Raw genomic sequence first — 24,572 nt, 5'->3', positions numbered from 1 at the left:
GACGTCCCTCGTGGTCGATTGATCGTGGATGGATTTGTCATGTCTTCTGAGACCACCACGACGTCATAACAATGCGACGAAAAGCACATGCGACGCAAACACATGAAACGTGCGATATTTTGCTAAAAATGAGTGAAATGGCACCACCAGCACAGCAGAAAATGAAGACCAAGGGCACATTTGATGGAAAACGTGCCAATAGAAACCAACCCTACAATCGACCAGGGGGCAGGAAGAAGTGGGTCTCTGAGCACAAAGTATTCGACGGCAGTATTGGAGAAGGTAGCTCAGCTCGCTTGCCAGTGCTAGCTATCCATAGTCTGAGTTCCAGTCACTTTAGCTAGCTAACTTGCCACTGGAATATAATAGTTAGCTGAACAGAGACGGCAACCAGGCTAAGCTAGCCTATCTAGCTGTCTAAAGTGTGTTTAGAATTGCAGTTAATGTACATTGTATAAAATGAAGTCATTCAAAATGTTAGAGTGCCAGGATAACTAGACCCCCCCCCCCCCCTTTGATCAATTAGCTAAAAACTAACTTAGCTACATGGGAGGCTAAATGTTTGTGTAAGTTAACAAACAGTGTTTTTGCAGCTATACATTAATGATTGAACCATAAACCTCTCTTTTTCCTCAGGCCAGGGCTTTGCCTTCAAAAGGAAGGAGAAAGTGAAACATGAATACAACAAACTGCTACGGAAGGAGAGGAGGAAGAACACAGAGGTCAAAACCCAATATACAGAACAGTACCCCGAACATCTGAGGCATCTCTACGAGGCTGAGGCCGAGAAACTGAGGAATGAGGTTAAGACGAACAGAATCAACAGAACCAAAGCTAGGATGGCTGGCGGTGGTGGTCCAGTAGAGGAGGAAGCAGCTCCCATGGCTGTGAATGAAGCCCCCACGGACCTAGCTACAGCCATAGACCCTGCAGAGGACATCTCCTCTGACAAGACTGACTCTGCTCCACAGCCCACTCCAGCAATTGCGGCCTCAAAGAATGACAGGTAGTCACTTAATGTTTGCATACTGCTTTACTCATTTCATTTGTATATATTGTATTATATTCTACTGTATTTTAGTCAACGCCACTCCGACATTGCTTGTCTTAATGTTGATATATTTCTTAGTTCCATTATTTTGCTTTTAGATTTGTGTGTATTGTTGTGAATTGTTAGATACTACTGCACTGTTGCACAAGCATTTCACTACACCCGCAATAACATCTGCCAAATATGTGTATGTGACCATACAATTTGCTAATCTGGTTTGGAGTAAAGCAGTTTGTGCAAAACATTTAAATGCATTATCTATTTGCAGTGTACTGTGTAAAATGTAATTGCTGTCAATGAAGTGTGGCAATGCTTTGTGCGAAATGTCGTTGCAGTCAAGGCCAACCACTTGAAGGAGTTACAGTGCAACATGTTAATGTGTCGTTGTGTTCCAGTCTACCCATGAGTAACCGGAGTAAAAAGAAAATGCTGAGGAAGACTTCCTATCAGAAAACAAAAGAGGAGTTTGAAAGTGTTAAAGAAAAGCAGAAGAATAAGAAAGAGGTATAGTTTTTCACGTTCTCAATTAAAGCCCTCAGAAAAGTACTATCGTAGGTCAAAAGCGTTGGACTGTTCTCAACGAGTGGTATTTTCTTCCTCCATATAGGAGTTTTTGAAGAACAAGGAGCAGAAAGAAGAAGCTATCAAGAAGTACAAACAGAAGAAAATGGAGACATTTCAGATGCTGAGCAAAAAGACGAAGAAGGGGCAGCCCAACCTGAACCTACAGATGGAATACCTGCTCCAGAAGATTCAAGGGACCGGGCCGGGAAAATGACCCAGAAAAATGGACGTCGACGGTTTCAAATAGCAAATATACAGTTGGAACTCTTACTGTGATGGTTTTATATCATAGATGAGTCTTGTTCTTATTTTGTGAACTGCCACTTTGAATAGATTGTATCATAATAGGTTTTCAGACTTTTTAGCGGTTTATTTACATTTTGAACCACAAGGTGGCATGTGAGATGAGCTGTTCTTGTAAAATATTTAAATATTCCTTTCAAATAGCAACCATTTCTATTAAATGTTAATAAAAGGTTGTAAGCGAAGTCTGGTTTATTATTCTATATATGAGTGCACCAAAAACTAAAGCTACTGTTGATCCAAGTAGACTGCAGAATTGAGAGTTACAAATGTAGTGTTTAATTTGTAGCGGGACAAAATAGAGACCGTGCCCTGGACACCCTTTGGACGGCACCGTGTACCTCCTTGCCCAGGCGTTGTCATAGTTACAGATTATGTGTAGCGCACAAGTCTTTTGTTGTCCATGCTGCCCTTCCACTGTCGCTGTCATTCTAATAGTACTAATTACCTGTTGCATGTTGATATTTAACTGGAGCTCTGTCTACCCTAAGTGGTGATTATTAGTGAGAACTCGAACCCTAAATCCCCTCAGGCGACTGCCCCATGACATCACATGGTATGCGAATTACTTTTCAAAGCGTCGTTTGAGAGGCAAGAACTTCCTAAATAGGAAGTGCGATCATCGCTTTCTGTATTTTGGTCCACGTTGAAAGTTTCAGGGCTAATATCTTAATCTTTTGGATATAAAAAGGTAAGTTATTAGTGTTTTTCTTTTGCTTATCCGATAATTTTGATTGCTTATTTTACTCAATATAGAATGCATGAACTTGCCTATGTGAACATTTTTATGGCTCATGTAGACGTAAGAAATGTTACATATTTTCACACCCATCGGTTTAAAAATGGTATACATGGTGACAAGCACACACTAGTTTCGATTTTTGTCAGAAAGGACAACAAACATCTTGCACAAATTATAGTATTGTTTTCTTTTTTAGATTCTGAAGGTTTTATACATAATTAATGCCTAATTAAACAAAGGTTAAATAAAGCAAAAATCCTACTGTTGCCATTTATGTTGGATATTCTCCTTCTAATGAGAACTAACCAAACTGACATTTCCTTCTAAATGGGATACTACATTCTTTCTTGTTCTGGCTAGATGAGTAAAAGGCAGATGGACATCCTGGTCCCAAAGTGGAATACAGTGTTTTGTAATATGATAGGCTATCAGCTACCAACCCGGTTTCAGAGCATTTCGTATTATTCTGTATGTAAATCAGAGACACTCCATTTTGTATGGTATGTATTCATTTGTGAATAATGTTACCCACATTAGTCAACACCTACATAGCATGTCATGTTCTTTTTCTACCTCAACTAAAACTGCTACTGTACAGACCTCATGAGTTCAAGGCTGATCGGTCTTGATTTGAAGCCCATGATGCTGTCACCCACACCTAACGTTCACCATTTCCACAGAAGCCCTATCCGCTATAACCACTTCCTCCCCCCCAATTTGTTGTGGTTAACTGTAGCCCTGCTTTACAATGTAGTGAAAAACATAGCAGCTCAGGGTGCAGATTAGCAATAGACTGATAGCAGCTCAAGGATGTTACTCTCTAGAGCACAGACTGTAATGCTTCTGTGTTTAGAAGATACAGGCAGCCTACCGACTGCTAACATTCAGTGTTCCCAAACCTGAAGAGAATTTCATTGAGTGGTTTTTATTCACAATGTCTAGACTGTAGTCTATGGTATGCAGGAATTAACATAGTTGTGAGGATTGTGTGCTTCGGTATTAAGATAAGCTGTTATGTTTACATACTTCCCAGCATGTTAGCTAGGAGGAAAGTCTCAGCTTATGAAAAAGGGAATTTATACCTAAAGGACTGCTGACACGTGGTTCAAGACCAAACTTTTCTCATAGTGTTACTATTGAGTAACAACTATCTCCTTTCCTGTCATCTTTCACACAGATAAGAGACTTACATCACAGAAAGAGTTCTGCTTTCATGCATTACTAGCCTACAACACACTACCAACATGACACACATCTCAAAAGCTGCTTTTAGACAGGCAGACCGATTCTGATATTTATGACAATTCAGATCAGCTCTGAAAAAGATCTGATGCGAAAAGATCTGATGTGATTGGTCGAAAAAACAATTAGTGGAAAAAATATAAAAATTGGGCTGCCTGTTTAAATGCAGCCAAACAATGAGTTATGAGAACGTATAAATCTAAAAAGAAAACATTACGTTGTGATGCTCTCTGTAATCATCATGGTCTTCATGTACCCACTTTTCAAACAGATCTAAGGTTATATTCTAATGTCTTTCCTTTTTATTCTTCCCAGGAACAAGACAGACCATTTACTGAGATATGAAAACTCCTAGACAGACCATTTACTGAGATATGAAAACTCCTAGACAGACCATTTACTGAGATATGAAAACTCCTAGACAGACCATTTACTGAGATATGAAAACTCATAGACATATCATTTACTGAGATATGAAAACTCCTAGACAGACCATTTACTGAGGCATGAAAACTCCTAGACAGACCATTTACTGAGATATGAAAACTCCTAGACAGACCATTTACTGAGGTATGAAAACTCCTAGACAGACCATTTACTGAGATATGAAAACTCATAGACATACCATTTACTGAGGTATGAAAACTCCTAGACAGACCATTTACTGAGATATGAAAACTCCTAGACAGACCATTTACTGAGATATGAAAACTCCTAGACAGACCATTTACTGAGATATGAAAACTCATAGACATACCATTTACTGAGGTATGAAAACTCCTAGACAGACCATTTACTGAGATATGAAAACTCTTAGTCTCTGTGGCCTCATCACTACTGACTTGTGGTGCCTGGTCTCATCGCTCACCATGACCCCAACCGGCCAGGCCGAGGAGTGAGACAGCCATGTCTGATTCTACCTTGTTCAGAGCCACCAGAATACTCTGCAGAAGTATATCTAGTGACATGGAAGAGTCTGAGGCCAAGGGCAGAGGAGGAGCTGTCCCCATGAGGAAGAGTTCAGACAGGAGGGGTTCTGACTGGGGAAGCATCGCCATGCTGGATAAGACCAAGGAATTCTTCCAGACCTGCGATGTGGAGGGCAAAGGCTTCATCACACGCACCGATATGAGGGTTTGAGGAGGGGGCGATGGGGGGGGCTTGTTTTGCCTCAGTTTTACACTTGTTAGAAACTTAGATGTTATGGACATAGATGTCTACCCCATTGATGCAGCCATGCTTAGATAATCGTTTTGACAGAGGGACAATTATGGGAATTATGTCAAAACCCACTGGGCAAAAACTGATCGAATCAACGTTGTTTCCACGTCATTTCAACCAAAACATTTAATTTGATGACGTTGAATCAATGTGGGAAAATAATTGGATTTGAAAAAAGTCATCAAAGGGAATTTCATATTTTTTTCACCTAACCTTTAACCTTAATTCAATGACATAGTGACATTTTTTGTTGAATTCACATTAGTTGACCAATGTAAATCAAAACTAAACAAACAAACAAGTTCATTTCAAGGGTTAAGGCACACACACACACACACACACACACACACACACACAAATTATGCTGTCTCTCACAACCATGACATAACCAGAGGGCAGTGTGATATGCAGGAGGTGCTTTGTGCTATGGTTCTCTACCTCATTGACCATTCAGAGGTTTTCATATCGAGAACCTCTCCACCTGCTCACTGAAGCAGCCACTCAATAGTACGGCACCTTTGATCACTGTGTCCAGGAACACTGGATGGATTTCCATCAGAAACACGTGCATGCACACACTTACACACATCATTTTTGTATTTCACTCAAGCGCTGTTTTGAAATGAACAAGAGACGGCTTTTGTTGTTGTCCGGGCTTAGAGGGGATAGTACATTTGTACATTTATATAGTTCGTAGAAAATGCTTAAAAAGGCTAACAGAAGAATCACCTGGAAAATGGTGATGTTGACGTGTGCATTATCTAAGGATAATGTAACATGTAATTAATTGCCTATTCATGAATACAATCATATGGCCTATACCTTCCGTGCCAATATTCTCCCGTCCCTTTTTGCAATCAGGTCTAGCGTTGACCACACCACTGGCACTGACAATATGAAATCTACAATAATGGTGTAAACTCAGTTAATCACTCCCATTTTCTATTCAATGGCTTTCTTTCACGTGCTTTCCTTGACACATTTCTATTCAGAGAGGCAGGACAAGGTCCAGGGTGACAGATATTACAGCTGTAGTAGACGCACATCCAATGCTACTGACTTGAATATCTTTCTCTTTGGAGTGAAGCAGGAGAGGACTGTTGGGCTTGTGTTGTGTTACATCTCTTAGCAGAAGAAACAATCTATTTCTTGTGTTTGTGCATGTGTGTGTGTGTGTGTGTGTGTGTGTGTGTGTGTGTGTGTGTGTGTGTGTGCGTGCGTGCGTGTCTGTGTTCCACAGAGGCTTCACAGAGAACTACCCCTCACTGCTGAAGAACTGGAGAATGTCTTTGACTCCTTGAACACTGACCAGAACGGCTACCTCACCCTCGAAGTGTTCTCATCAGGATTCAGTGAGTTCCCTATTTTTCTATTTATCTCCCTACATTCAATTTCAATTAAATATGACTTTATTCATCCCCAAGGGACAATCTGCTGTATGTCTCATGGTTTACTCTTGGTTCAATAACTTATGTTTTGAGATCAATGGAGTGAGGGACCACATTCAAACGTGACAAAGATAAGGTATAGATTAATTTATCTCCTAGCTGGCAGGGAGTAGATGCTCACCCAGGTAAGGATAGGTTGTACTCTGTATAAAATGCACTTAAACTTAAACTTAAACTTGAGTTCTCTTTTCACAACCATCAGAAACTTGATAATTGTGAGTGCAGGGCACTTTCAAAATTGAAACACCCCCTGATTTGTAATTCAAACTGATGTTACGACATCTTGCTGGTGATGCTTATGCTTCCTGCTCTGTCCCCAGGTCAGTTCCTGCACAGCCGGAGGATCTCTGTAGCCGAGGACGCAGCACCCGCCCTCCCCACTTCTAGGAAGCCCTCAGAAGCCCTGTACCAGAGTCAATGGGATGAGAGGTTGACTGGAGGGTGGGAGGATGAGGAGGAGAGTCACTTCTGTATGCTGCTGGAGAGCCTAGGGGCCAGCAACGTGTTCCAGGAGTGGGTGGAGTTAACCACACCTCACATTATTACTTACTTTATTACTATACAATATTACATATGCAACATTACAATATTGCACCTTATATGTATTCCCCAAATATCTTTGTTTGGGGTTGTTGCCTCATCTTGGAAAGTGTGGGGTTGAACTTTCAACTTGCCCGTCATGGCTTTAGCTGGTTCATGGTGTACAGAACTGTTTGGCACTGAAAGTGTGGGGTTGAACTTTCAACTTGCCCGTCATGGCTTTAGCTGGTTCATGGTGTACAGAACTGTTTGGGCACTGAAAGTGTGGGGTTGAACTTTCAACTTGCCCGTCATGGCTTTAGCTGGTTCATGGTGTACAGAACTGTTTGGGCACTGAAAGTGTGGGGTTGAACTTTCAACTTGCCCGTCATGGCTTTAGCTGGTTCATGGTGTACAGAACTGTTTGGCACTGAAAGTGTGGGGTTGAACTTTCAACTTGCCCGTCATGGCTTTAGCTGGTTCATGGTGTACAGAACTGTTTGGGCACTGAAAGTGTGGGGTTGAACTTTCAACTTGCCCGTCATGGCTTTAGCTGGTTCATGGTGTACAGAACTGTTTGGGCACCACCCCTCTACACTTTTGGACCCCTGTGTCTTTACAGTGATTCCAATGGTTTCTGATATAGTGGAGGTCAACCAGTAAGTTGAATGTGACTGGTCCCTGTAATTTTATCAGAACTCTTACCCTCTGTCTGTCTGTTTCCACTCCCCCCCCCCTCCAGTCCAGGCGAGGTGCGCAGCTTGTGGGCCCAGCTGAGGAGGGACGAGCCTCACCTCCTGTCGAACTTTGAGGAATTCCTGGCCAGAGTCACCTTCCAGATCAAAGAGGCCAAAGAGGAGAGGAGGGAGATGGAGAGCGCCCTCCAGAGGTTGGAGACCACAAGTACCTCCTCTCTTTGTTGTCACTGCTACTCCCTGGGCCAGTTTACCGGACACAGATTAAGCCTAGTCCCAGACTACAAAGCATTTCCAAGGGAGAATCTCTTTGGAAAGTGCTTTTTAGTCCAGGACAAAACTTGATCTGTGTCTGAGAAACTGTCCCTTTGGCATTTAGGCATGATTATGTGATCATTATGTGTGATATCTTCACTGTGACTGTTTAGTGGACTGAAACCACAGCCATTTAAACCACAATACTAACAGCTTGCAGCTTTGTAAAGGCACGGCCAGTATGTCTTCGGCTTCTCGGTTGCAGCTCATCAGAGTGTAATTATTCAGTTCAAACAGCAGTCATTGATTCATAGAACTGACAATAGCTTGTTCAGTTCCAACCCATGTGATAGATCTATGGTCTATTTTGCTATAGAGGTCTGTTTGTGTACCAGATTGTAGAACAAATAACGTTTGATTCAGGATTCTATCCCATTGAAAGTAGTCCTTTTACATGCAAGTTGAAAGCACTGAGTAGTTAATAGCTTCAAAAGGTTGATACAGGCCTTCAGTGAATGAATGCAGCGAGGTTCTATCAAGTCAACTACTCCAGACATAAATTCCATATTACTCGTTGAACCAGTTTTTTTTTCATATTTAAAAATATATATTTCACCTTTATTTAACCAGGTAGACTAGTTGAGAACAAGTTCTCATTTACAACTGCGACCTGGCCAAGATAAAGCAAAGCAGTTCGACACAAACAACAACACAGATTTACACATGGAATTAACAAACATACAGTCAATAACACAATATAAAAAGTATATATACAGTGTGTGCAAATGAGGTAAGAAAAGAGAGGTAAGGCAATAAAATAGGCCATAGTGGTGAGGAAATTATGATGTAGCAATTAAACACTGGAGTGGTAGATGTGCAGAAGATGAATGTGCAAGTAGAGATACTGGGGTGCAAAGGAGCAAATAAATACCGTATGGGTTGAGGTAGTTGGATGGGCTATTTACAGATGGGCTATTTACAGGGGCAATGGTCTGTGAGCTGCTCTGACAGCTGGTGCTTGAAGTTAGTGAGGGAGATAAGAGTGTCCAGCTTCAGTGATTTTTGCAGTTCGTTCCAGTCATTGGCAGCAGAGAACTGGAAGGACAGGCGGCCAAAGAAGGAATTGGCTTTGGGGGTGACCAGTGAGATATACCTGCTGGAGCGCGTGCTGCGGGTGGGTGCTGCTATGGTGACCAGTGAACTGAGATAAGGCAGGGCTTTACCTAGTAAAGACTTGTAGATGACCTGGAGCCAGTGGGTTTGGTGACGAGTATGAAGCGAGGGCCACGAGTATGAAGGGAAGGCAAGCCAACGAGAGCATACAGGTCGCAGTTGTGGGTAGTATATGGGGCTTTGGTGACAAAACCGATGGCACTGTGATAGACTGCATCCAATTTGTTGAGTAAAGTGTTGGAGGCTATTTTGTAAATGACATCGCCAAAGTCGAGGATTGGTAGGATAGTCAGTTTTACGAGGGTATGTTTGGCAGCATGAGCAAAGGATGCTTTCTTGCAAATTAGGAAGCCGATTCTAGATTTAATTCTGGATTGGAGATGCTTAATGTGGGTCTGGAAGGAGAGTTTACAGTCTAACCAGACACCTAGGTATTTGTAGTTGTCCACATTCTAGGTCATAACCGTCCAGAGGAGTGATGCTGGACGGGCAGGCAGTTGTGGGCAGCGATCTTTTGAAGAGCATGCATTTAGTTTTACTTGCATTTAAGAGCAGTTTGAGGCCACGGAAGGAGTGTTGTATGGCATAGAAGCTCGTCTGGAGGTTAGTTAGCACAGTGTCCAAAGAAGGGCCAGAAGTATACAGAATGGTGTCATCTGCGTAGAGGTGGATCAGAGAATCATCAGCAGCAAGAGCGACATCATTGATGTATACAGAGAAGAGTCGGCCCGAGAATTGAACCCTGTGGCACCCCCATAGAGATTGCCAGAGGTCCAGACAACAGGACCTCCGATTTGACACACTGAACTCTATCAGGGAAGTAGTTGGTGAACCAGGCGAGGCAGTCATTTGAGAAACCATGTCTGTTGAGTCTGCCGATAAGAATGTGGTGATTGAAAGCCTTGGCCAGGTCGATGAATACGGCTGCACAGTATTGTCTCTTATTGATGGCAGTTATATCATTTATGACCTTGAGCGTGGCTGGAGTGCACCCATGACCATCTCGGAAGCCAGATTGCATAGCGGAGAATATGGGATTCGATGGTGGGATTCGAAATGGTCGGTGAGCTGTTTGTTAACTTGGCTTTCGAAGACCTTAGAAAGGCAGGGTAGGATTGATATAGGTCTGTAGCAGTTTGGGTCTAGAGTGTCTCCCCCTTTGAAGAGGGGGATGACCGCGGCAGCTTTCCAATCTTTGGGAATCTCAGACGATATGAACGAGAGGTTGAACAGGCTAGTAATAGGGGTTGCAACAATTTCGGCAGATCATTTTAGAAAGAGAGGGTCAAATCAAATCACATTTTATTTGTCACATACACATGGTTAGCAGATGTTAATGCGAGTGTAGCGAAATGCTTGTGCTTCTAGTTCTGACCATGCAGTAATATCTAACAAGTAATCTAACCTAACAATTTCACAACAACTACCTTATACACACAAGTGTAAAGGAATGAAAAAGATGTACATAAAAATGAGTGATGGCCGAACAGCATATGCAAGATGCAGTAGATGGTATAGAGTACAGTATATACATATGAGATGAGTAATGTAGGGTATGTAAACATTATATAAAGTGGCATTGTTTAAAGTGGCTAGTGATACATTTATTACATACATTTTTCCATTATTAAAGTGAATAGAGATGAGTCAGTATGTTGGCAGCAGCCACTCCATGTTAGTGGTGGCTGTTTAACAGTCTGATGGCCTTGAGATAGAAGCTGTTTTTCAGTCTCTCGGTCCCTGCTTTGATGCACCTGTACTGACCTCGCCTTCTGGATGATAGCGGGGTGAACAGGCAGTGGCTCAGGTGGTTGAGGTCCTTGATCTTTTTGGCCTTCCTGTGACATCGGGTGGTGTCGGTGTCCTGGAGGGCAGGTAGTTTGCCCCCGGCGATGCGTTGTGCAGACCTCACTACCCTCTGGAGAGCCTTACAGTTGTGGGCGGAGCAGTTGCCGTACCAGGCGGTGATACAGCCCGACAGGATGCTCTCGATTGTTCATCTGCAAAAGTTTGTTTTTTGGTGTAAAGCCGAATTTCTTCAGCCTCCTGAGGTTGAAGAGGCGCTGCTGTGCCTTCTTCACCACGCTGTCTGTGTGGGTGGACCATTTCAGTTTGTCTGTGATGTGTACGCTGAGGAACTTGAAACTTACTACCCTCTCCACTACTGTCCCTTCGATGTGGAAAGGGGGGTGGTCCCTCTGCTGTTTCCTGAAGTCCACGATAATCTCCTTTGTTTTGTTGACATTGAGTGTGAGGTTATTATCCTGACACCACACTCCGAGGGCCCTCACCTCCTCCCTGTAGGCCGTCTCGTCGTTGTTGGTAATCACGCCTAACACTGTAGTGTCGTCTGCAAACTTGATGATTGAGTTGGAGGTGTGCATAGCCACGTAGTCGTGGGTGAACAGGGAGTACAGGAGAGGGCTAAGAACACACCCTTGTGGGGCCCCAGTGTTGAGGATCAGCGGGGTGGAGATGTTACCTACCCTTACTACTTGGGGGCAGCCTGTCAGGAAGTTCAGTACCAAGTTCCACAGGGCCAGATTCTCTAGCCCGGCTGATTTGTAGGGGTCCAGATTTTGCAGCTCTTTCAGAACATCAGCTATCTGGATTTGGGTGGAGGAGAAATGGGGAGGCTTGGGCGAGTTGCTGTGGGGGGTGCAGGGCAGTTGACTGGGATAGGGGTAGCCAGGTGGAAAGCATGGCCAGCTGTGTTAAAATGCTTATTGAAATGATCAATTCTCTTAGATTTATCGGTGGTGACAGAGTTTCCTAGCCTCAGTACAGTGGGCAGCTGGGAGGAGGTTCTCGTATTCTCCATGGACTTGTGTCCCAGAACTTTTGAGTTTGTGCTACAGGATGCAAATTTCTGTTTGAAAAAGCTAGCCTTTGTTTCTGCCTGTAGACACAGAGCTCTATGTGGGTTTACCATAATGCCCCAATTATCCCTTTCAATAGACCGCTAAGCTCAGAGATCATATTCTCAAAAAGGAACATTGATTGCAAGCCTGAGGAATTGGCTGTCATGTAGACAGAGATGAGAATGTATTTTTCTCCCCTGAAACAATGTACACTATACTACCTTTGATGATAGACAATGACTAGCTGGCTAGGTATTTGTATGGCTGTGGTCCCCGTTGTGTTAGGTAATACTAATGCATTGTTCTCATGGTACTGTGTGGTACCACTTCAGACAACTTCAGTCCTCTCACTAATTGGTTGCTTAATAAGGTGGTGGAATGTTAAAGGAATGCAAAATTCCAAGAGCAGTGCTTTTCCATCTGTATCTACACAGACCGTGTGCTGGTACGTGCATGTACCAGTCTGTGTAGCTACAGATGGAAAAGCAATGCAGTAGACTAACGTAATGTGACCAGTTCTTTGGCTCTGGGTTGAGCAGGCAGAGTGAAGTAGAAACAGACAACAAAAATACATGTTCAAACATTAAAGAAATGAAGGAACGGTTTCACAAGTTCACCTTTTCAGCGTGGCTCATCTCTGGCCCACTAACACATTCACAAATCACAGGCGGGAGGCACACATCCATTTTTCTTCCCTCCATTACTCCCAGGAGCCACCATACCTCTGGACTGCATCACCTCCCATGGGCGGCCGCCTAAAAGAGAAACAGGGTTTACATACATGCCAACTGTTCTGTTAATTAGTCAGTTGTCCAATGAGAAGGCTTGATGAATTAACATTGGCAATTAGTCACACCTGTGAGGCTATGACATAAACAGAATGACCCATAATCACTCTCAAACCTGCCACTTGTAAACAGCATCTGGTTAAGTAGTTATTTAGTTGTTATTAAATCTAGATGAATTAAATCCATTCTCCCCCATACATGCAGGAAAGAAGCCACACACGACAGTGAGATCCGCGGTCTGTATGAAGAAATGGAGCAACAAATGAAAAGCGAGAAGGACCGGCTGCTCCTCCAGGTACATATGGTTGATTAGTTAGTTTAAATGACTTGAGACCCTTTCCCAGACCTGGACTGTGTCTCTTAACACCAAACTCTAGACACCTGCTGGATCCCTACCTTCTATATACCCTTGAACAAGTCACCCAATGGACTCAACAAGGTTGTGTTGCACTGTATTTCTGTTTAATTTCTCCTATCCTAATGTGCTGTCCCCGTCTCTCCTCCAGGACTCGGAGCGTCTCCAGTCTCGTAGTCACGACCTGGAGCACCAGCTGTCCAGTAAGGAGAGAGAGCTGGAGCAGCTCTTCCAGAAACAGAGGAGGGTGAGTGACTGAGGTGCCTCCTCTATAATTTGTGGAACGTTCCAACAGGAATCTGTTCCAAAAATGTAGTAAATAACAAGGTTGCCAACAAACAACGCACACAAAGTTGTATAGCAGCAGAATAAGATACCGGGTAGGGAGGGGGCTATTTCATTCAGTTTTCACTCCCCATGTTTATTCCTGATAATGTCTGTCCTCACTCTGGTCGTCTATGGACAAACATTAAGAATAAGCTACATGGTGAGTTGATGCCTTTTGGACAGCTAGTTAGCTAGGTGAATAGATCATGTTACTTTTGTATGCGTTATTTGTTGGCAACCTTGTACTTGTACAGATTCCTGTTGGAACATTCCAGAAATGATACCATTCGGGGCTCCTGTAACTCTCCAGGGGGAAGGTTGGCCACCTCTGGTCTCCTGCGGGGCTAATCCCCCTTCTTGATTTTCGGTGCAGATAAAGCAAAGTAAAAGACAAAGAAGCTGTGATTATAATAGAATACATGTCTCCCTAACAATATTACCCTTTGACCCCCCCCCAGTTGGATCTCCAGTGTCGCGACCTGAGCAGTGAGCAGCAGGAGAGCCGGGTGGAGAATGTCAAGCTGAAGATGACCAACGAGGAACTGAGCAGAGAGCTGGAGAGCACCTGTCAGGAACTGTCCTTGGCCCAGGAACAACTGACCATGCTGCAGGACCAGGCTTCCCGCCTGCACCAGGAGAGAGAGATGTGGGTTAATAGTTAATATTACCACTAGATGTAATGACCAAACACACTCACTCACCTAGGCATCACACAAACGTTCCATCAGTGGCTATGGCATGTCACTCCTAGTACAGCTAACATTCACTAGATTACTGTCCAGGTGTGGTTCAGTGAGCTTTGGTGACTCTCTCTCTGCTCAGGGAAATGTATCGAGTCACTGAGGGACTACAGAGAGAGAAACAGAGCCTGATGAAACAACTAGACCTTCTCAGGTAAGTTACACACACACACACACACACACACACACACACACACACACAGTATGCATGTTACTTATTGTTTTTGTCCTCCTTGCAATATCTATCCAGAGAGATGAACAAACATTTAAAAGATGAGCGAGACATATACTGTGCTGTGGTGAGTTCTCGACTCATGATATTTTGACTGTTACCTTTGAGGCGATATTGAATGATAAGACATATTCAAGCCAAAGGAACATTTATTTCCACATTATATGGACATTGACAACAACAAAAATGTTTCTATTATATTCTGTTGTGTTCTCTTTGCTCTACAGAACCCCAGGAAGTCCCTCAAACAGAAGCAGAGAGCCAATCTGTTTGCGGACACCAGCCAGCAGCCGGTTAAAAGGTGAGGTAATTTCCTTTAGAAGTGCCCTGAACATAATTAACCAGTCTTGAAAGGAAACTGATTTTATGTCCGTCCGTAACGGGATTTAAATCAACATTGGATTAAAGAGGAGAAACAGGATGTGCAATCAAAAAATGTGTTTTTGAGGCCAAGGCACCAAATTAGTCAATTTAATGTAAGGTATTTTACAGTGTATTTGCAATATAATATACTAACAATATATTTTAAATGTAGTGACTTTTGCGCTGCTCTTGACAGTAATGGCAGCACCCAGAACCATTTTGAGTTACCATTTAATGATAATGCTCGGTAACGAGAGACTAACGTGAAAGTGCCTTGGCAACATGGGACTCAGAAACTATTTTTTTTGATCCGATATCCTCTGTTTCTTCCTCTTGTCTCCAAAGAGCCTCACTCCTCAGCCACAATGGGGGTTCCTATGGGTTCCTTGATGCGCTGCCAGTAGAACACCTTCAAATCTCTTTTGTCTCCTCCCCCTCCTCATCTAGCGAGGACGATGTTGACACCGCTTGTCCACCACGTTCACCGAAAACCAACTACGGCCTGGCCAACGGCTACCACGACTCCAACACCTCGTCTCCAACCCAAGTGGTTGAGGTGGAGGCGCAGGGGGTGAGGGTGAAGGAGAGGCTCTCCAAGTTCGAGTCAGAGAAGACCCTCGCCCCCACCCAGAACGAAAGGGACAGGCATACAGAGTACCAGAGTAAGCCGGAGGTTGGGGGCGATGGGCTGGACGGTCCCCCAGATGGGTGGCCTCTCCGTCGGGTTATCTCCATCGAGGAGGACCACCTCCCCCACCTGCTTCATGGAGGGCCCCAGCCCCTGCTGCACCAGCTCAGTGAGGAAGACGAGGAGGAGGAAGAGGAGCAAGGGAAGGAAGATCTGGAGAGAAGTATCTTCTTCGCCCCTGTTCCTCTCCCTGTCCCGGTCACGACAGTGTCCCCCTTCAAACACCAAGGTAGTTTTAGCAGAATGAGAAATATCCCCTCGTCACCTCGAGGACAGCCCATCGGCAAGGAGACCCAAAATGTGAGCAAATCTCTATTCATGTATTGTATTTTAATTCACTTTGGAATTACTGAGTTAGAATGAAGTTGACCCCAGGGGCGGCAGGGTAGCCTAGTGGTTAGAGCGTTGGACTAGTAACCGGAAGTTCAAATCCCCGAGCTGACAAGGTACAAATCTGTCGTTCTGCCCCTGAACAGGCAGTTAACGCACTGTTCCTAGGCCATCATTGAACATAAGAATTTGTTCTTAACTGACTTGCCTAGTTAAATAAAGGTAAAATATAAGATCAAATCTATTGTCATTGTGTTAAGCATCAGAACTAAAACCCTTCATCTAAGTGATCAACATCATTTCCAAAGCTCTTCAATATGCAATCAATTGAAAATATCATTCTGTTGACCTCTTTCTCTGTCTATCCCTCCAGAGGGTGAAGGAGAGGGCCGTGCCTGCCCCAGACCGCCTGTTTAAGGTGGTTTTGGTGGGCAACTCCAGTGTGGGCAAGACTTCCCTGCTGCGCACCTTCTGTGACGGCCGCTTCCACCCCTCCAGCCCCGCTACTGTGGGTGAGAGCCGACAACACATTACTGTGTACCATGGGTGTCGCGGACCTTTTGTGTGTTAATGCAGTGGCAGCGCTCGTGTGTGTGCGCACGTTCTTATGTACGTGTGTGTGTGTGTGTGTTACTATCAGAAGATTGAAGGGCAAAGCAGCATCACATGAAAGGACTCGTAAAGACACACTCCCAGTCTATGAACCTCCGGTACACATTGTACCACCGCAGATTATGTCACATCGAATCCATTTGATTCTCCTCTGAATCCCCTTGGTTCCCCATTCTAGGACAGCTTGTTTGATTTCACCGCTTTGACTGTGAAAGACAATTACCGAAGCATGAAGCTTGATGAATAGCTCAACTACCCCCTCTAGTGTTCATTAATGAAAGGATGTAATGCTACGGTATATTATTGCTGTGTATTTCTCTTACCCTAATAACCAGTCTGAGTGCTATTCCTGACAGGTATTGACTACAGTGTGAAGACTCTAATGTTGGACAACACCCAGGTAGCCATGCAGCTGTGGGACACGGCCGGGCAGGAGAGGTGAGTGGCCACGGACCAGTGAAAATAGTATTGCCAAAACCTCACCAATAGATAACAGTAGCTAAGAATGTGATGTGTTATTTTTGCCTTTATGATAGTCCAGGTTGGCATTTGGCACTTTGGCAAAATAAACAGGGTTCCATTTTGTCCAGTTGTAACTGTTCTCTGTGTTGGCTACAGGTACCGCAGCATCACCAAGCAGTTCTTCCGTAAGGCAGACGGCGTGGTGGTCATGTACGACATCACGTTGCTGGACAGCTTCAAGGCCGTGCGACCCTGGCTCATCAACGTCCAGGTCAGCTCACATTTGGCCTTTGGCCAGACAGGACATGACAAATAATTGTCTGTTCTCCAGTTTATTTTTATCTGAACGTTTTAAGCAGACGCCTGACCTTTGATTGACCTCTGTTTTCCCAGGAGGCTGCGGGAGTGGGCATTCCCATCCTGCTCCTGGGCAACAAGATGGACGCGACGTCCGAGAGGGAGGTACCACTTAAAGATGCAGAGACTCTGGCCCACGTGAGTTCTCCGTTTAGGGACTCATAAGTATCATCCTATAGCACACTTATCTCAAGAACTGAACGACCAACACAGAGTGGGGGAAATCTGTTCACTGTCTATAAATATGGACGAGACCTCGCATAGCTGTCACTATTGCCATCTGTAGGTCCTCTACAGATGCCATATCTTAATTTGACAATCCTGTTGCAGGAATTTTCTTGCACAGCAGGAAATGTAAACTTGTAGCACATTCAAGGTATAAAAAAAATCTTCTAAAGTTTAATTTCCACATAAAAATGTTTGACTTGCCAGCAGCATACCATCGTGCATCCTACTGCTAGCTTACCTCTGTAGCTAAGCAGGGTCAGTCCTGGTCAGTCCCTGGATGGGAGACCACATGCTAATGGAGGTGGTGTTGGAGGGCCAGTAGCTGGCACCCCTAAAAAATAAAATGTCCATTAATTATAATTAACATTTCCTGTTGCTGCAGGATTATTTTCCAACTTGGCTCAAATGAACATATTACAACATTAGCCAAGTGACAACCAGTGACCTGAGTCTCTTCTCCCCTGTAGGACACCCGTGTGATATTCTATGAGGTCAGTGCTTACACCGGCTACAACGTGACAGAGGCCATGATCCACCTGGCCAGGTAAGGGAGGGAGAGGGACAGCCCCTAGGTATCCAGATCTGAATGAATTGGACAGGTATAAGCTATGTTAATGTTCCCACCTCCCCCTCTGATCAATTAGAATAGGAATTTTGTATGGATGCTAATCCTTTCAGATGAACTCACATCTCCAAATACATCCTTCTTTCTCCAGAGTCAATTTGGGGACAGTGTGTGACATGTCAATGCATCTATCTGTGTGTCCAGAGTGCTGAAAGAGCAGGAGGATCGGGTGAGAGACACGTTTGTCTTACTGGAGGTCCTGCCCGTCAAGAAGAAAGCCTGCTGCAAGTGAAGACACTCTGACAGAATAGAGAGAGAGAGCATTTGGAATGGCTAGAGACTCCTGATAACAAGTAAAGACACTCTGACAGACTAGAGAGAGAGCATTTGGAATGGCTAGAGACTCCTGATAACAAGTAAAGACACTCTGACAGACTAGAGAGAGAGCATTTGGAATGGCTAGAGACTCCTGATAACAAGTAAAGACACTCTAACAGACTAGAGAGAGAGAGAGCATTTGGAATGGCTAGAGACTCCTGATAACAAGTAAAGACACTCTGACAGACTAGAGAGAGAAAGCATTTGGAATGGCTAGAGACTCCTGATAACAAGTGAAGGAACTCTTCAATCTAACTCTTTCTCTGTGCTCTCGGAGCCAAATCCTAACTTTGTGTACATTTGTTAATCAATATCTCAAATTAGGACGGCCCTTCTTTCAGTACCTGTTTTGTTAAAGGCAAATAGCCCAGTTGAGCTGGATCCTAGTGGATTTAGCTCTAGTCTACATTACAACCTTTTTCTGTTATTTGGACCTCCTGACTGTTATGAGCAATAGACATGTGTTCTACTGTAGAACTAATGGTATATTTGGTCAATTTAAAAAGTGGATCAACCATTTCAATCTATAGAATGACTGTTTTTCTTTAGTTGTGATTATGTTGTTAATCAAAACACAGAATGGATATGTAAATAAGAGCTTGATTAAGTTGGTAGTCTGTTACAAAATAATGATTGTCATAAATGTGATTAAAATACTGATGTGAAATCTAATTATTTGATTCTTTCTCAACAATTCTAAGTAAATGTTCTTTATTTGTTCATCACTCCTACACCACACCCCAAAATCAAAATGGCTAAATAACTTCCAGCTGGTAATGGAAGACAAGACAGTTCTCACAGGTTTCTATCATTAAACACGTTCCATTAGCAATTGAATATCTCAAATGATCAAATCATGATACCTGAAATCAACCAAGAACAAAAAGCTAAACATGCTAAATAACTTACCAGTACTGAATACCAACAAAATATAACTAACTTGAACAAACACTGAATGACTTTCCTGTTAAACTCTTAGGGTTCTGCATTCGTTGAACTTTGAAAGACAGCTGTAAAACAGAGGTGTAGTCTGTCTGTTTTCCTTGATAAAAGACATGCTCAGAGTTTGTCCTTAAAGTGCCTCTGGACTGGCATCTAAAATCCCTATAACTCCTTTAGCTCTAGTACTGATAACACTGAAACTCAACCTGAAAAAAATAACAAATCAAGTTCATCAGGGATATTACATTCTCAGGGCAGCTTTAAAAATGTGGCAGATGATGGCGCTATTGCTTCGAAATGGCTTGTTTTTATGACATCACTTAGGTGCTGGAGCGCTGTCATCCAATCAGATGCGTATCGTGTCCCCCTCGGACCAATAAGAGGGCCTGATGGAGAGCCTGTGCCCTCCCTCTCAGGGAGGGGGATATCGCCCTTTGCTGGTCAGCTAACGCATCTTGTAGTCGTGGGAAATGGCCGCATCACACAGCTGTCCTTTAAAGTCCAACTCCAAGGTGAACTCCAGGTCCCGCTGTAATACAAGAGAAGACTCTTCAGTCCACCTATAACCATTTGACAGTATCGTGTCGACCCCAACCAGAGGTGCTGCCTCTGGTATTTTCTTTTTGCATTGGCCTCCTACAATTTCAGTAACTACGGATGTGTAACCAGGCCAGCACAGTACGGCTTGGCTTAGTAGTGGGAAAAGGGTATTTGAGATGGACACAACAGTAGGGATATTTAGCCCTTTTGAATGCTTTGAAAAGACATCCTTCTTCCCTCCCTCCATTTAAAGTAGTCACTGACCTACAGTTGAAGTTGGAAGTTTACATACACCTTAGCCAAATACATTTAAACTCAGTTTTTCACAATTCCTGACATTTAATCCTAGTAAAAAAATCCCTGTTTTTGGTAAGTTAGGATCACCATTTTATTTTAAGAATGTGAAATGTCAGAATAATAGTAGAGAGAATTATTTATTTTAGCTTTTATTTCTTTTATCACATTCCTAGTGGGTCAGAAGTTTACATACACTCAATTAGTATTTGGAAGCATTGCCTTTAAATTGTTTAACTTGGGTCACACAAGCTTCCCACAATGAGTTGGGTGAATTTTGGCCCATTCCTCCTGACAGAGCTGGTGTAACTGAGTCAGGTTTGTAGGCCTCCTTGCTCGCACAAGTTTTCAGTTCTGCCCACAAATATTCTATAGGATTGAGGTCAGGGCTTTGTGATGGCCACTCCAATACCTTGACTTTGTTGTCCTTAAGCCATTTTGCCACAACTTTGGAAGTATGCTTGGGGTCATTGTCCATTTGGAAGACCCATTTGCAACCAAGTTTTAACTTCCTGACTGATGTCTTGAGATGTTGCTTCAATATATCCACATAATTGTCCATCCTCATGATGCCATCTATTTTGCTGCCACCCCCGTGCTTTACGGTTGGGATGGTGTTTTTCGGCTTGCAAGCTTCCCCCTTTTTCCTCCAAACATAACCATGGTCATTATGGCCAAACAGTTCTATTTTTGTTTCATCAGACCGGAGGACATTTCTCCAAAAAGTACGATCTTTGTCCCCATGTGCAGTTGCAAACCGTAGTCTGGCTTTTTTATGGCGGTTTTGGAGCAGTAGGTTCTTCCTTGCTGAGCGGCCTTTCAGGTTATGTCGATATAGGACTCGTTTTACTGTGGAAATAGATACTTTAATTTTTTTTAAATACTTTTATTATGTGAAGATTCCTCCAGCATCTTCACAAGGTCCTTTGCTGTTGTTCTGGGATTGATTTGCACTTTTCGCACCAAAGTACGTTCATCTCTAGGAGACAGAACGCGTCTCCTTCCTGAGCGGTATGATGGCTGCGTGGTCCCATGGTATTTATTCTTGCGTACTATTGTTTGTACAGATGAACATGGTACCTTCAGGTGTTTGGAAATTGCTCCCAAGGATGAACCAGACTTGTGGAGGGCTCCAATTTTTTTCTGAGGTCTTGGCTGATTTCTTTTGATTTTCCCATGATGTCAAGCAAAGAGGCACTGAGTTTGAAGGTAGACCTTGAAATACATCCACAGGCACACCTCCAATTGACTCAAATGATGTCAATCAGCCTATCAGAAGCTTCTAAAGCCATGACATAATTTTCTGGAATTTTCTAAGCTGTTTAAAGGCACAGTCAACTTAGTGTATGTAAACTTCTGACCCACTGGAATTGTGATACAGTAAATTATGAGTGAAATAATCTGTCTGTAAACAATTGTTGGAAAAATTACTTGTGTCATGCACAAAGTAGATGTCTTAACAGACTTGCCAAAACTATAGTTTGTTAACAAGAAATGTGTGGAGTGGAGTGGTTGAAAATCGAGATTTAATGACTCCAACCTAAGTGTATGTAAACTACAGCTGTATATAAGGTTGGATAAGTGACTGCAAGTTTCCCACCGTACCTCTTTCACCAATCCAACCCTCTCCAATCTGTGAATACTTCAAATAAGGGAAGAAGGGAGGATGCATTTGTAGAGTTTTTAACAGTTAAAGTCAGTGGGTGGTACAGCAATAGGATGGCGGTTTTGCGGCATCTGAGCTAATACTCATGTAGGGCTTCACTCTTAGAAAGACATATTCATTGATCATGTTAAAGACTTGACATCTATAGAAAAACCCCATCTAGATTATTATTTTTTTAAACAGCATTTTATTCACTGCTGGCCTGGAGTGAGCTGCAGTTCTAATACAGCGTAGCTCTATTCTCACCACGTTCTTATCGTTGGGCTTGACTGCGATGCTGCCCAGTATCTCCTCTCCCTTCCTCACAGTCAGGTAGTCCTCCAGGTAAAACACTGTCTGCTTCCAGTGGGTACTGGCGGCGTCAGGAGCTGGCCATGGGAGAGAGGGGGAGAATTAGGAGGAGGGGAACAAGAGAGGAGGGGGAGATGGAAGAGAGGGGGAGGAATAGGAGGAGGGGAACAAGAGAGGAGGAGGGGGAGATGGAAGAGAGGGGGAGAAATAGGAGGAGGGGAACAAGAGAGGAGGGGGAGATGGAAGAGAGGGGGAGGAATAGCAGGAGGGGAAGAAGAGAGGAAGGGGGAGATGGACGAGAGGGGGAGGAATAGGAGGAGGGGAACAAGAGAGGAGGGGGAGATGGAAGAGAGGGGGAGGAATAGGAGGAGGGGAACAAGAGAGGAGGGGGAGATGGAAGAGAGGGGGAGAATTAGGAGGAGGGGAACAAGAGAGGAGGGGGAGATGGAAGAGAGTGGGAGGAATAGGAGGAGGGGAACAAGAGAGGAGGGGGAGATGGAAGAGAGGGGGAGGAATAGGAGGAGGGGAACAAGAGAGGAGGAGGGGGAGATGGAAGAGAGGGGGAGGAATAGGAGGAGGGGAACAAGAGAGGAGGAGGGGGAGATGGAAGAGAGGGGGAGGAATAGCAGGAGGGGAAGAAGAGAGGAAGAGGGGGAGATGGAAGAGAGGGGGAGGAATAGCAGGAGGGGAAGAAGAGAGGAAGAGGGGGAGATGGAAGAGAGGGGGAGGAATAGCAGGAGGGGAAGAAGAGAGGAAGAGGGGGTGATGGAAGAGAGGGGGAGAATTAGGAGGAGGGGAACAAGAGAGGAGGAGGGGGAGATGGAAGAGAGGGGGAGGAATAGCAGGAGGGGAAGAAGAGAGGAAGGGGGAGATGGACGAGAGGGGTGCTGTTCCACTTAACACCACTAGAGGGGGTCAAGAGCTGAGAACCCAAGTCAACTTGTCATTATAGGAAACAGCAAAGTATGTTACTATTACATGCTTTTATGTCTAGCAGTACCTTTTGATCATCAGCCTCAAACCTACACCTCACAATAATATCACCCTCCCCTTGTCAAAACCGTGATGAATTAACATGCAAAAAATGTGCTGTGCTTCCACAATCTTCCAAACAAAACCAAAGGATCATTGCCAAAGACAAGAATCTCCACAACTACAGGTATGAGAACAGTTTTTCACCCTGGCTTATTTGTACAAGTGCTACAATTGACTGATTTACACAAAATGATTGATGTCTGTTTGAAATGACAACTTTCCATTGTTGCATAACCTGGACAGGACCCAGAAACTGAACATGGTGGTTCTCTCCCTGTAAAAGATCTCTAGTGGCTTCAGGTTCCAGACCTTTTAACAACACAAGTGGCTTGTGTGGAAGACATGTAACTTATATTGTCATACACCTATTTTCAAAGGACCTAGCGTTTAGTGTACTTGAATGTGGTCACATCGTGGGGTATGTTCATTAGTGCACACCGTAGCAAAACATTTTTGCAATGGAAAACAAAAGTAGGTATTTCTTATTGGACTAGTTCAGGTAGTTCTTCCCTGTTTCAGTCTGTTTTCTGACTCTTGGTGCCAAATGAACACAACCCATATGTGTGTGGTGAGGTCTAACCGGTAGAGAAGCCAGTCTTCTTATGACACTTGGTGAACTCGATGTTGAAGTAGGTGACCATGGCGTGGACATAGTCGTTCCTCTGGATCTGCAGGCAGAAGGCCGTGGTGAAAGACAGGTCCTCAGGCTTCACCGTGTAGATGTCCACTTCCTGGGTCATAGGTTACAAGGGAAATATGGTACAGGGTGACATGCATCGGAAGAAAGATATCTCTCTCTCTCATCTCTCTCTCACACACACACATACACTTCTCCTTTCTCCTCTATTTCAACATATCCCTCTCAATCTCTCTCTCTCCTTACATCTATCACTCCCTCATACATAAAAGCACTGTCAGACATACACAAATGCACATCTCTCAAACACACGTCTTTGGCTCCATTCTGCCCTTCAACCTCATTATCTATTATTATCCATTATCTATTATCTCCCCCCCCCACCCCCACACCTACCCCCCTCTCTGCGGTGTTTTCTTCCCAGTCAGTGAAACCTGTGTGTCAGGAGCTCTAATGTATTCTGTCACACTAGAGCACTTCAGGCTTGTACCTGGAAATGGAATCCACACCCTGTACCTGACTAACCTCTCCTTCCATGTTTGTGTTCTACTCTTTATTTCATTCAATTCCACCCAATATATTTGTTTATTCATTCATTTATTCATTCATTTATTCAATCCAGTCAGTCAATCATCTGTTTTATTAATTAATTCCTTCATCTGTTCAAT

The 24,572-nt window shown here is 43.8% G+C and overlaps 3 protein-coding genes across 5 annotated transcripts in view; 2 read left to right on the top strand and 1 right to left on the bottom strand.

Annotated features, from left to right (window-relative positions):
- Positions 1–36: 36 nt before the first annotated feature.
- Positions 37–2,103, top strand: LOC110499863 (thyroid transcription factor 1-associated protein 26 homolog). The gene is made up of 4 exons (XM_090200911.1): positions 37–282; positions 637–1,006; positions 1,447–1,555; positions 1,659–2,103. The coding sequence occupies exons 1-4, from the start codon at positions 72–74 to the stop codon at positions 1,827–1,829; spliced, it is 861 nt and encodes a 286-aa protein (XP_090057037.1). The 5' UTR covers positions 37–71; the 3' UTR covers positions 1,830–2,103.
- A 200-nt stretch (positions 2,104–2,303) lies between these two features.
- On the top strand, positions 2,304–19,171 carry LOC110490597 (EF-hand calcium-binding domain-containing protein 4B). Of its 2 annotated transcripts, none has more exons than XM_036945012.2 (18): positions 2,304–2,609; positions 4,218–5,036; positions 6,364–6,475; positions 6,892–7,084; positions 7,833–7,979; positions 13,067–13,157; positions 13,369–13,464; positions 14,003–14,190; positions 14,367–14,438; positions 14,535–14,583; positions 14,744–14,817; positions 15,327–15,867; positions 16,271–16,409; positions 16,866–16,947; positions 17,128–17,242; positions 17,365–17,466; positions 18,024–18,100; positions 18,326–19,171. In XM_036945012.2, exons 2-18 carry the CDS (start codon positions 4,809–4,811, stop codon positions 18,411–18,413), a joined length of 2,394 nt encoding a protein of 797 aa, XP_036800907.2. In that variant the 5' UTR covers positions 2,304–2,609; positions 4,218–4,808; the 3' UTR covers positions 18,414–19,171. The 2 variants fall into 2 exon arrangements, with proteins under 2 accessions (XP_036800907.2, XP_036800906.2); XM_036945011.2 differs by having other exon boundaries at positions 2,341–2,609; positions 15,225–15,867.
- Positions 19,172–19,193: 22 nt separating this feature from the next.
- The window catches only part of LOC110501005 (protein arginine N-methyltransferase 8-B), a 21,094-nt gene continuing 15,715 nt past the window's right edge, over positions 19,194–24,572 (bottom strand). For both annotated transcript variants that reach the window (XM_090200910.1, XM_090200909.1), the window contains exons 8-10: positions 23,848–23,998; positions 22,188–22,309; positions 19,194–19,970 (exon numbers count right to left, since the gene is read on the bottom strand). In XM_090200910.1, coding sequence (XP_090057036.1) covers positions 19,887–19,970; positions 22,188–22,309; positions 23,848–23,998 — 357 coding nt within the window. In that variant the 3' untranslated portion in view covers positions 19,194–19,886. The remainder of the gene's footprint in view (positions 19,971–22,187; positions 22,310–23,847; positions 23,999–24,572) is intronic.

The sequence above is a fragment of the Oncorhynchus mykiss genome, chromosome 15, assembly GCF_057628025.1.
Source record: "Oncorhynchus mykiss isolate SJ-2025 chromosome 15, ASM5762802v1, whole genome shotgun sequence".
In the NCBI taxonomy this organism is placed as follows: domain Eukaryota; kingdom Metazoa; phylum Chordata; class Actinopteri; order Salmoniformes; family Salmonidae; genus Oncorhynchus; species Oncorhynchus mykiss.
This window is presented reverse-complemented; position numbering and strand designations above follow the sequence as displayed.

What these genes read in the sequence shown, in the direction of transcription:
- LOC110499863 (XM_090200911.1), top strand. Translation starts at nt 72, where the DNA reads ATGCGACGAAAAGCACATGCGACGCAAACACATGAAACGTGCGATATT. An exon ending in CGACGGCAGTATTGGAGAAG is followed by an intron (nt 283 to 636) that starts GTAGCTCAGCTC and finishes CTTTTTCCTCAG; the next exon opens with GCCAGGGCTTTGCCTTCAAA. An exon ending in GCGGCCTCAAAGAATGACAG is followed by an intron (nt 1,007 to 1,446) that starts GTAGTCACTTAA and finishes GTTGTGTTCCAG; the next exon opens with TCTACCCATGAGTAACCGGA.
- LOC110490597 (XM_036945011.2), top strand. Translation starts at nt 4,809, where the DNA reads ATGTCTGATTCTACCTTGTTCAGAGCCACCAGAATACTCTGCAGAAGT. An exon ending in AAACAACTAGACCTTCTCAG is followed by an intron (nt 14,439 to 14,534) that starts GTAAGTTACACA and finishes ATATCTATCCAG; the next exon opens with AGAGATGAACAAACATTTAA. An exon ending in GCCATGATCCACCTGGCCAG is followed by an intron (nt 18,101 to 18,325) that starts GTAAGGGAGGGA and finishes CTGTGTGTCCAG; the next exon opens with AGTGCTGAAAGAGCAGGAGG.